An 11,930-nucleotide genomic window follows, 5' to 3' on the forward strand; every position below is an offset into this window, starting at 1 on the left:
CCATGACAGCTTATAAGAAAAGCCTCGTATAAAAACCAGCAGCCACCACATAGCTTTTGCCTTGCTTCCTTGTTGTGAGTTGCCTGGTTGGTACAGTAATAGATGATGCCACATTAGCTACTGCACCTTTTTGCCTTGGTCAGAAAATTTTAGTCCTGCCATGCAAGCTCATATACTAGTAGTAGTAGTAGTAGTTTTTGTTACACAGCTATGGAAAACTAGGGAAAAAGGTTGAACTTTTTAAACCTGTGCTTGGTTAATTGTGTGCTGTTCTTTGTAATCACTGCTCCTGGGATGGACATAACAATAGTTTCAGGTACAGTGAGCCCTGATATAGACAATAGGTTAGTGGAAGATGTGTTGTCTCCTCCTAATGGAGCCAATGCTTTCTGACAAATGACAACGCAAACGTTAGAATTAGGGACGCGGATCATCTATTTCCCTGCCAAACTAATCTGCATTCTGCAAGACGGCAAGATTTTAATTACAAAATAGTGAGCAGGGCTAAATGGTCACATGGTGACATGAAGCTATGGAAAATAAAGGCAAGACATTAGTATATTAAACTCTTCTCTATGATTAATTCTGGTACTAGTTGTACACATTTTCACTGGTAGGTTTGCAGATGTGACGAACAGAAGTAGAATTCAATCATAATCCTTGTAGTGTTTCCTCTCCCTTTCACATTGAAATCTTTGTGGCATTGATGGACAAGTGAACAAGAAGAGGATATGAATGCAGGGCTGCAGGTCTCTGACCTGTGCAAGATATGCTGCATCGTTATAACGCCTCACAATAAATAAGTACTTGACTGTGGCATTTAAGTAGCCTAACTACCACATATAGCTCAATCATATGTTTATAAGTCAGAATTTTTAAACCTAAATTTGAAGTTAATTTTACGGTTTTTTAATTGTATTTTATTTCTAGTCTTGACTTTTAGGTCGCTAAAAAACGAATATATAAAAGTTGTATTTACAAATTATTTTTCATTTACAGGTATGCCGTATTCCTCCAATGAGCCAAAAGGTAGGCACCTAACAATTTTGAGCATATTTTGTCTTTTTCTAAAAGAAAATTATGTTCTTATTCTCAGTGGAGTATATTGACATTTCTCAAGACATTTCCTTGAGAGTGAAGAACAAGTGCAAATATTATCTTTAATTTTTCTTATTTATTTAAAATATGTAACCCCAAGACACTGCTGCTAATCCAATAGCCCTTATTGATGAAAGGATTCCATCTAGAACTGTTAAACAAAAGACTCCAGATTATGATAATGGTAGGCCAACACTATTTAAGAGAAACCAGTCATTAAAGACAAAACCATGTTTTGTCCAAAGAATGTTTAAACCTTCTTCAGGTGCATGAAACTAAAAGAATGGAAGAAAAGGTGCAGGGGGTGACCTCAAAAGTGATGAAAGTGGGGATAAAAGGAGCATGTAGCTGTGCCCCAAGGAAAACAAGCCTTGCCCTGTTGGGTGCTTCCTCTTGTTTTGGACTAGGAACCACTAGTGCTCACTCTCTAAGCTTTTCTCTCATCTCTTCTCAAAAGAAAGCCCCAATACAACTAAGTACTTGTCCTCTGCCCTAAGGGACCTTCTTGCTTGTCACAAGAATAATCCTTGTTGTGGAATGTTGTCTCTGCATGTCTCATTTGGATGAAGCTGTGGGGCTCTTTGCATTTCACTTTCAGGCTAAGTAGGACAAATAAATTAGGCTATGTTTGGCTGGTTGGCCTGGACTTACCTGCACTTGAACCTGAATTAAGTGTTTAACATAGCAAGGCTAATTCAACTTGCTTGAATTTATAGGACTAGACTGAGTAACCATCTCAATCAATTCATAAAACAAACATGTTTATCACATAGAAAATCCGAATGATTCATATTGTTTCGCTTATTGGAAGGATAAGCCGTACGACTTATTAGCAGGGAAAAACTTTTATCTATTTGTCCATAAAGGTTAAGAAACCAATGATGTAAAATAAACTATGAAGAAAAAAGTTGACAATCAACTTCAAAATTATGTTTTAAAGTTTAAAGTTTGACTTATAAGTATAAGCAGAAATGAAATAATGGAAACATTTATGTCACGCCAAATTTCGGGTCATCTAACTTTTCAACGTACAAATAATCCGAGTATCATAATGCAGATTTCTGGAGGTGGGGTGGATGTATGATAATATGATAGATATTAAAATAGACCTGTTCTGATCGACAGAATGGAACAACCATTCGAGTTAGCGTTCATGTTACCGGTTTATGTCCATTAGCATCAGGGTGTCCTTTAACTGTCCTAATGATTATAAGATGATGCGAAAGAAATATTTATTTGCCAAACAACTGCAAGAAGATAACTAGATCGACAGACAGGAAGACAGCCGGACATGCCCAGTCTGATGAGGCTTGGAATCTGGAAATTTATAAATTTCCATTGTCAAATCTCACATGGATCTTGTTCAGATCTAAGGTTTGCTGCCTAATAGGGCTAAACCTGAATTTTTCTCATACTTGAACGTGTGGTCAGATGATAAGCAAATCTTAATTCTATATGAGACTTCAAGTGAAAGGCATATAGTCTAGTGGTTATAGTAACCTAAGTAGTCATAAGTTCAAATATCCATAGTAGCGAATTTTAGATTGGTTATTTAAGGGACTAAGTTCCCTAGAATCAACTCTAAGTTTAATATTGAAAAAGTAAATTTTGGCTTATAAGCATAAACGAAAATACGGGGGTTAAAGATTGTCTTGTGGTTAATGACAGAAAAAAAGGAAGGGAATCTTAAGGGTCATTTTTTGGCTTTTCTAGAAAAAAGACCAAACGACATATTTGCAAATAAAAAATAATTTATGAATAAAAGTTTTATATATAATGAAAAAAATTCATAATCAACTCTAAATTTAAGATTGAAATTCAAATTTTGCTTTATAAATATAAGTAGAAGAAAAAAGATAAGGGTATAATCAATTTATGTTCAAGAACTGAAATGTGCATTTGTTTAATATAAGCGAAAGAGATTCCTCTGTGTCTCTGCACACTGCACTTGATAAGCTTGATATTATCTAAGTGTAACTGAGTTCAAGTGTGCAAATTTTTAGTCTCTCCAAGGTCTTCCCCTAGGTTTTTGAACCATTTTCTTCTTTGTTTACTTCAAAGTCAAAAGACAGGAGAATCCAATGTCTTCTACCAAAGTCCACACTAATGTCATACAAACAAGTTGCTAGTGGTAACCTCCAATTGATTACCATCTCAACAGCCCCTCTTAAGTATCTTTTATGGACAAATGAAAAGGGGATAGCTTTTCTCCACATTGCAGTTGCAGTGGCAGTATTTGTTGATGAGTTTAATTGTTTTTTCTTATTTTTGATTATCCTGAAGACACGTATGCACACTATACTCACATTATTTTTGTGAGGAGTTTAATTATGCTCGTTGAAACGTGGAAATATCAATCCAAAATTTGCAGGGTTTCACACGTTACAGATGGGGTTTTATTCTCCATCTGACGATGCAATAATTAGCCTGTATAACGCACACTAATTTATCACAACAACCACATAAACTGATCATGTACATGTTAGTTAACATGAGTCTATAGCAACAATATTAATTCCATTATTTGGAAATACTCCCAATACCAGTGGTGGCAACATATATAATTAACGACATTGGTCTTATATGCTTAAGAAAAAACTTTAATTTGGCTCTCAATCCGTACAATTAGCAGCATGGTCCAAGGGCCTCGAAATGACCACTATAGTTAACCCCCCCCCTAATTAATTAGGCAGCCCAAGTGAAATCTCAATTGGTGTATAGGTCTTAACCAAACGAACTAAACAAGCATTTCTCACCGAGAGTCGTGCAACTCACAGCGTGCAATGCATGCATGCAAAAGCAGAAAAGGCCAATGATACGTGCGCCCAAACTTTTTTCTTGTGCACACACTGTTGTCACTTGTCACAGAGACACATGAGAGAGAAAAAAAACCAAGAGATGAAAAAAGAATATCAAAAACGAATTAATGGCCCATGCAACAAAAGCTAAAAGGGATCAAGAGAGGCTTAAAGGGATAAAAGGGGAAAAGAAGAGTTTCAATACATATACCCACAAGGGAGACAGAAAAGAAAATCTTGCAAAAAAAAGGCAAAAAGAAGGAACGGTGTGAAGGGGAAAAAGGCCCAATTTTTCCAATCATCTTTTCACCAAAAGATGAGACATGCTTCAATATTAGCGGGAGGGGGGGGGGGGGGGGTTCTTGGTGCGATTTTAAAGCTTCCGACTGTCAAGGACAGACAGTAGTAGTACATGCATGATAATTAGTTTTCCCACATTTGAAAATGGCAAGCACTATGTATGCAGTATGAAAACAAATAAATACGCACGAGTGAGAGATAAGAAAGTTGATTTGTTAAAATATTTTTCTCGGATGAACTAGTTGATGCATAGAACATTAGAACTCGGCCATGATCTTTTGGCTTTTTCATATTTGCAAACGAAAAATAACTATAAATAAAACTTTTATATACGCGGTCTTAATAATATAAAAGCTAAGGCTAAAAATAAACTATAAGAGATCTTAAAATCAACTCTAAATTTAAGATTGAAAAATTCAAATTTTAGCTTATAAGCATAAGCAAAAGCGAAAAAATAAGGATGCTCATGTTCCTGTCCTTTTCTACTTATGGATTATGGTTATCACGGGCATGCTTTCTAAAACTCCTAAAGTATGTTTTTTTTAAAAATAAATTATATATAAGTTTCCTAGAGCAATTCTAGAAAATAATATTTTAACTTTATAATAGTTAACTAATTTATTTAAATATTATCCAAAAACCAGAAAATCCGTTACCCACTAATCCATTTGGAACAATCAAAACCGGGCGCAAGGCTTCAGGCTATTTTTGAATGTTAACAATGGACGGACAGTGGTGGGTATTAGTGTTTCATGTCGTGACTAGTCCCAGCAGGTCTTTTTTGTTCTTAGCCTGCGGCCGGCCGGCACAGGTCGGTGACTCACGGATATGAACTTTGTCGTCAGTTTTGTTGCAAGTTACAGCGTGGTCGGTGAGATCATCGCCAAAACTGCTACATGCAAGCTATAAGTATGCTTTTGCTGATCAAGAACAGTAAATCATTCCTACAAAGTTGTATATGTATCAGAAAACAACAATGAATAAGGACATATAGCTACATGTACTGCTATACAGACCTCCATGATCACATGGCAATCCCTTCGTATTTAAATATGAGACATTGTTGATTTCACAAGGTGAAACTTTGACCATCAAAAGTTCAGAAAATATTTGTTTGAATACATAAAAATAGGCTGGATTTTATTTATAAATACTTTTACATTATTATAATTTTGTTACATACTATCGTCCTTTGCTCGCCAAAGACAAAATAAAGTTAAGAATGTCATATGTTTACATATGGAGATAGTACTGTCTTAGCACTGTTCTAAACATGCATGCATATGCAGCAATCCAAACCTGCACAGATGGCTGTAATACATTTGGTTGCTGATTATACATTTGGTTGCTGATGTGGATGCAGACTGATGAGGAACAAGCAGACCCGTGGACCTGCCCTTTGCTCTGCTGGCGGTGTTAACTCCATGTCAGATTGCCAGTAGTAAAGGTGGAATCAGAGGGATCTCCGGGTGGTTAATGCTGGAGATCAAGCAGGCATTCATTCATTTTTGGCTCACCAACCTTCAGGATTCAGTGAAGTGAATGCTCGCATCGCATCGCATGCATGCAGGCTTGAATGCTGCACGCGTATCTGGCAACCTGATCAATTGCACAGGAGATTCAGAGAAGCCGATGCAAGCAGAGTGCCAATGGCCACAGTGAAAATGTACTCAGGCAATAACTGTACATACATGCTTGCATATATACAGACTACAGTAGTAGACACATAGTCACAGATGTGATTGCAAATTGATGGGAGAAAAATTGGACAGTAGCTATTCGCTGAGACGTTGCAATAGTTCATTTTTCAGACTGTCAGAAAAGCGAGTGCACAAGTCTACATTACTTGCCTGATTTTGCTCTTCATGGACAAAATGAGTACTGTATAGCAGACAAACAGGTAACTCAACAATAACCTCAGGCAACTCAAGGCAAAATTCACATGCAAGATAGTAGTATTTCTCACATTTAGTAAATCATACAGGATTGATTCCTGTAACAATAATTCAGAGAGCTGTCACATTTCAAGGCATTACAACACAAGAACAATCAGCGGTTCAGCAAACACACACTCAGTTAAAAAGGCAACTGCTCTACAGTACTAACCCTACACCCTTTTCTTCTCCCTTATTGATCTGATGTTCTACCAAGTAACAGCACCAAGTCTTACACACATTGTAAGCTTGACATCAAACTCCATTTTTCATTAGCAATGTGTTGGATCAGCTTCGTCGTGACGAAGAACTCCCTTGCTGATCAGTGTAAGGCCTGACAAAGGTCCTCCTCCACCACACCTCGAACGCTCTCTGAAGATTTGGGCAGCTATCTCCAACCTTGAGAAATCTGCCAAGCCAGGCGAGCAGGATGGTCTGCTGGTCCTCCAATGGCAGCGTCAGGATCGTCTGCCCGATCCCTTCCTCGACGACCTTCCGGTCAAACGACCTGCAGCCATGCTGCAACCAGTTGTAATCGTCCATCAGAGGTTGCAGCCAGACATCAAGGAGGAGCTGCCTCGTCTCCTTCGACGGCAGCGCCTCGCCTTTCCCGACAGCGACGAACAGCCTTGCAGTGAGGCAGCTGATGAGATGCCGGTGCATCACTGGTACCCTGCAGTGCAGCTTGGCCAGCTCTCCTTGGCTTGCCCAAATTGATGTCAACTCATCAGCTGCATTTCTGTCAGCTAAGATCTCAGCTAACCAGAGGAGATTATCAGCCTCTACAGTTATCTGTCTAAAGATCATATCTTTTTTGTCTGAAGATTGCTCAGAAAATTCAGGATCAGAAGCTCGGTGAAACAAGTTCAGTAATGATTCCAAGCAATTCCGGCAAGAACTGTAGAATGTCACGGCACAGGAGTCTGATGAACCATTGGTCCAGACGCTATTTTCCTTCAAAAGCTTCAAGACCAAAGATTTCATCTCACGGCGTCCTCTTTCATCGCTGCTTTTCAACACCAACTCAATGATATGTGCAAGTGTGTCATTTGGTGGATTTGTTAGGTCAGAGGCTACTCTTTTCAGGAGGGGGCTAACTCCATAATTCTCATAATGAAGTTGCCGTATGGATGATACCACATTTTCTTCCTCGTCACCAACCCAAGGCACTGCTTCCAAATAATTTAAGCATGACATGACACATGCTGGGAAACCTAGTGATTCTGCAACCTGTACAGGAAATAATCGCATAAGTGAAATATTACAAGTAGAGGAAGTAGTGTTTGCCCTGAAAAATCCAATCAGTTAATCCTGAATAAATGTGACCATGTATGTAGAGACCGATAGTGTACAAAATTTGGGGAACATGCTTTCGTCCTATTTGTGGCATAGGACAACGAATGACCGCCTACCTAAATTGCCATTGTCCAACTCTCAACTGATCAATGTGCTAAATGATATTTCAAAGTTGTTGAATATTCAGTCATTATCAGATTCTGTGGTTTATGTTGATGGTACAATAGTATTATCATTGAGAAGATAAGATGCACTCAATTCAACAACATGAAATGGACATTGAGATACAATCAGGTGCAGTGCACCTTATAGAGGATAGAGGTGCTTTCTTGCAATAATCAGTTCAAGTCTAATGAGTACTACTTTCAGTTAACACAAGGAATGTTACAGTCGTAGTCTGGAACATAGAAAAATATCTAGGAATAGAAACTTATATAAGACCAAAACAAATACATTTTTTAGCTGATGCATGTCTTTGTATCAATGTGAAATGTGCCAAAAAAAGGTCACTAAAGGATCTGTGAAATGTCCATATAAACATGCCACAGTTTAAGGTAACTTAAGTCATATAAGTAGCTTCTTGGTGACATGAAAAAAATGCATAATGATATGACATTTAAGTTAAGTAAATCCACATTCATTCTTGGTTGTCAGCTGATTTCTTGTGATCAGCACAACCCTAAACGTAAATTAGCACACATTTTAAAATACTTTACTTGGATGAGCAATTGATAGCGCACCAGCTTAAACTATCAACTACCTTGATCTAGCTGTAAATGCTACAAAAATTGGACATCTTTTAACTGGATATATCAATTATACAAGATTTTTAACTGAAGAAAGTATCAGAGTCTCAGAGGAGAAACCTTCAAGATTCGAAGAACCCGTGCAACAGTTTGCTTGATCAGCCTCTGCTTGACATGCTTGCAGTACATCAACCCAACAGTCTCAACATAAATCTCCACATCCTCACAATCTGATACCTCAATGCATGACACCGGAGATTGCCTTGAGAGCTTATCAGCGAAGAAAGTACTATTTTCAGAAAGGATGTTCTTGTGAACAATCATTTTTACAGCAACCCCTTCCCTTCCATAAAGCATAACCTTCAAATCACTAGTATGAAGTTGACCAAATCCGACCGATATCTTATGTTGCTTATGTCTCTTGTCTGCCACTGGTGATACCTTTGGTGGATCAGGAACAGCATCATCTGCTGGAGGGAATACCTGCTCATCTGAATTGATTCTAGACCTAGTAGGAGTAGAATGTGTTCTTTTCTCCAAATTATTAATCGGAGTCCTCTGAACTGAGGATGCCTTCGACACAGAAGGGGATGCTCCTCCCTTTGGTCTGGCATGCTGATTTTGGTTCTTCATTGTCTTGTGGAGCACGGCCTGCGACGGGCAGCACCAGAATCCTTCCGGGGTGACTGCAATGGGGACATTTCTGATCTTTGCTGGCTGACCATCAAGCCTTCCAAACTTGAATTCTTCCATGCTTGTCTTCAGAAGAGCCTTGTATCTTCACTTCTTTAGAGAAGGGCAGAAGGCTGATTCAGAAGGGTTTTGAGTTTTGACCAGAACTATACCGTCTTCTTTTGAGCTTACCTTATGGTTGATCGATTGGCACTCGTGCACCCACCTGAACAAATACATACAATAGAACTGAAAGAGTAAAAATTTCACGTGAATAACTGAGATAGGGGATATAATCAACATAATCTTCAGTAAGCTAACAATAAAACATGGATTTTTTTTTTAAGATACTCTCGAATGATTGTGAGCCATCCATGTCTTTGAATTCAGCGGATCTGATTTTGTTATGCCTCTCCAACGCAAACACAAAATTTGAAGAAAAACATCATGAAGAAAGAAGGGGGCAAACAAGAACATGAACCAAGAAGAACTACTCTCCGGTTCCCACCAAAGCCCTCAACTTTCCTCATACTGAGACAAAAAAAATTGCCCCAGAAATCCTCATAGTCTCACAATCCCACCAACAACAGAAAGTAACCGAACACTATTCAGAACAAGAAACAAAACAGAAGAAGGCTTTACCTCACATCAGAGTCGAGCTCCTGCCGCACCAATCAATCAAGAAGGAGGGAAAAGCCTCACACACACACCATTCCTCTCCCAAGAACTGGCAAAGAGGAGAAGCAACAAGCCAAGAAGGCAGACAGGCAGCTCAGCTAGCTCCTCCTGCTTTTACCGCTCGACCAATGAAATGAGTAGTGTCTTCTCTTTAGCCCTCTACCACACCACACCAGCAATCATGGCATGGCACCCTTCCTCCTCCTTTTGCCTCAAAACCCAAGCTTTTTTTCTTGCTTCTTGCTTCTTCTTCCACTTCCACCCCACCCCCTTGTTGTTCCTTGGCTCCGTCGCAATGCGAACGAATCAAGATCAATCAGTGAACGCGATGTGAGAGCTTTTGACAGTAGTAGCACCTCGCTGTACTGCTCGCCATGTTGCAGCTGCAGACTTGCAGCAGCCCAGAGCTGAAATGAATCTGGCTGCGACTGTAGCGAGCAGCAGTACTGCACTGCACTGAAGCGTCGCTTTGGGCGTTTTGCTGCTTTGATTTCGGCAGATGAAATGGGATGCAGATGCGTCGAGCTCGCGCTCGCTCTAGTATGAAGTATCACTCTTGACTGCAGCGTTTGTCCTCAGCTAAGTAAGATTCTTCTGTCGCCGGGAAAAGTTTAGCTGAACTTACCGAACCTTTTTACCTGCCACTACAGCCTTTTTTTACTTTTACAATGCAGAATTTTGACTCTGGTCTGCGTGCGGAGTTGATCTTGGACTCTTGGTTTGATGTGGATTCAGTCATTCAGGCGTAAATTCTCCTCATGGGAAAATGAAATGCTTTTTTTTTCTTCAGAAATTCATGTGAATTCCTACATCCCAAATAGGGATAGAGCTAATTTACGTTAAGCACGTTTTTTAAACGGTTAAACATCATGTTTTGTGTGAAAACTTTCTACACATAAATTATTTTTAAAAAATATTTTTTTAATTTTTTTAATAATCAATACTTAATTAATCATATACTAATTGTATTTTTACGTGCAACTATATCAAGACAGTGCTGTCTTCGGTTGAATTCTTGCAAACAAAATGCAATCATTTAACAATCTGAGTTTGACAAAGAAAACAAATTGTGAGTAAAGATTGCCGCTTTTTGATTTAAAGTTGGAAATGGAAGTAGAGAAATATGAATGTTGGGACATTTGCATCATTGAAGCTATGGGCATGCAACCATATACACCATTGATTGACAACTAGTACCAAAACGTTATGGAGAAGAGGAGATCGACAAGGACACCAGATAAGATGATACTCTGCACATGTTCTTCAGACACGATGCACATTTGTCATTTGTATGTACTCGTTTGCCGTTTCCTGGAGCACTTTGCACGCCTGATTGCTTGAGATTGGTGATGACACTTCTACGCCCTTCGATTTCAAGGCATGTTGTGTGCATGGTTTTCTTTTTTTCCTCCTCTTTTGGCCCTTTTTGTGTTAGTGTCTTATGGTTGGAAGGAGTACTCATGTGTTGAATCTTTCAAGGTGTAGTAGTTTGATTGGAAATTTAAAACTTGGAACCAATTATTATCATAGTACAGGTCAGTCTTATGCTAAAATCGAGGTGTGAGTAGTAGTAGGTTAGTTTGATTTAATTCAACCAAACATTCTATACTTAATGAGTAGAGAAAGGGATTGAAGAAGCAGATATGACAAAAAAAGAAACGGTCGAGACAAAAAAAAAAAAGTCATGCTTACCATCTATTTGCCGCCCAGCAACCTGCAGCAAACTCCGATAGACCATTCTTAACCCATAACACTGGATATAGTTTCTATAAACTTCCCATCATCAAAAAACTAGTACTAGACACTACTCTTTTAATACAAACATCAGTATTTCATATTTCAATTTAATGTTACTTATCTCACATGATATCTTTGGTGTTATGGAGAAACATGGTTTCCCTCTCTTTCCTCATTTATTTACTTGCCACGTCATTTTTTATCCTAGGTGACAACTTATTTAATGTTATGAACACTATCCTAATCATTGAGTTGGGAATAGCCTTATGTACCTGGGTTGGCATACTTACGTCAATGTACTTGATTTCATTATGTACAGCTGGGGCACCATATTTAAGGTATAGCTATTTCTAGGTCTCAAAACATGGCCAAATGAAATTCCTGCAAATTTAACTTGATTTCATTATGTACAGCTGGGGCACCATATTTTAACCAGGGAAAGCTGCAAATAATAATAGAGTAAAACAGAGTAAAGCTTGTCAGCAAAGAGTTCAAAGACAACATTCTGTTGGATAATTGATTACATCTAAAAAAAGGATTACTAATTTGAACCTAATCTCTATGATCACCAATTAATTAAGATGCAGAAATTAAACATTGGACCTACGGACGAAGCCATAGATCACTCTTCTCTTCTTTTCTTGATCTCTATCTTTTCTTCCTTGTCACTG

The 11,930-nt window shown here is 38.5% G+C and overlaps 1 protein-coding gene across 4 annotated transcripts; it reads right to left on the minus strand.

Moving 5' to 3' along the window:
* Positions 1–6,128: 6,128 nt before the first annotated feature.
* Positions 6,129–9,994, minus strand: LOC102723068 (BTB/POZ domain-containing protein At3g50780-like). 4 transcript variants are annotated; one of them, XM_040525687.1, is made up of 4 exons: positions 9,487–9,994; positions 9,037–9,070; positions 8,293–8,955; positions 6,129–7,360 (listed from the first exon to the last, which is right to left on the minus strand). In XM_040525687.1, the coding sequence occupies exons 3-4, from the start codon at positions 8,923–8,925 to the stop codon at positions 6,419–6,421; spliced, it is 1,575 nt and encodes a 524-aa protein (XP_040381621.1). In that variant the 5' UTR covers positions 8,926–8,955; positions 9,037–9,070; positions 9,487–9,994; the 3' UTR covers positions 6,129–6,418. The 4 variants fall into 4 exon arrangements, with proteins under 4 accessions (XP_040381621.1, XP_015694883.1, XP_015694882.1 ...); XM_015839397.2 differs by having other exon boundaries at positions 8,293–8,958; XM_015839396.2 differs by having other exon boundaries at positions 8,293–8,958; positions 9,037–9,093.
* Between the last annotated feature and the right edge of the window lie 1,936 nt (positions 9,995–11,930).

The sequence above is a fragment of the Oryza brachyantha genome, chromosome 7 (genome assembly GCF_000231095.2).
Source record: "Oryza brachyantha chromosome 7, ObraRS2, whole genome shotgun sequence".
NCBI classification, from domain to species: domain Eukaryota; kingdom Viridiplantae; phylum Streptophyta; class Magnoliopsida; order Poales; family Poaceae; genus Oryza; species Oryza brachyantha.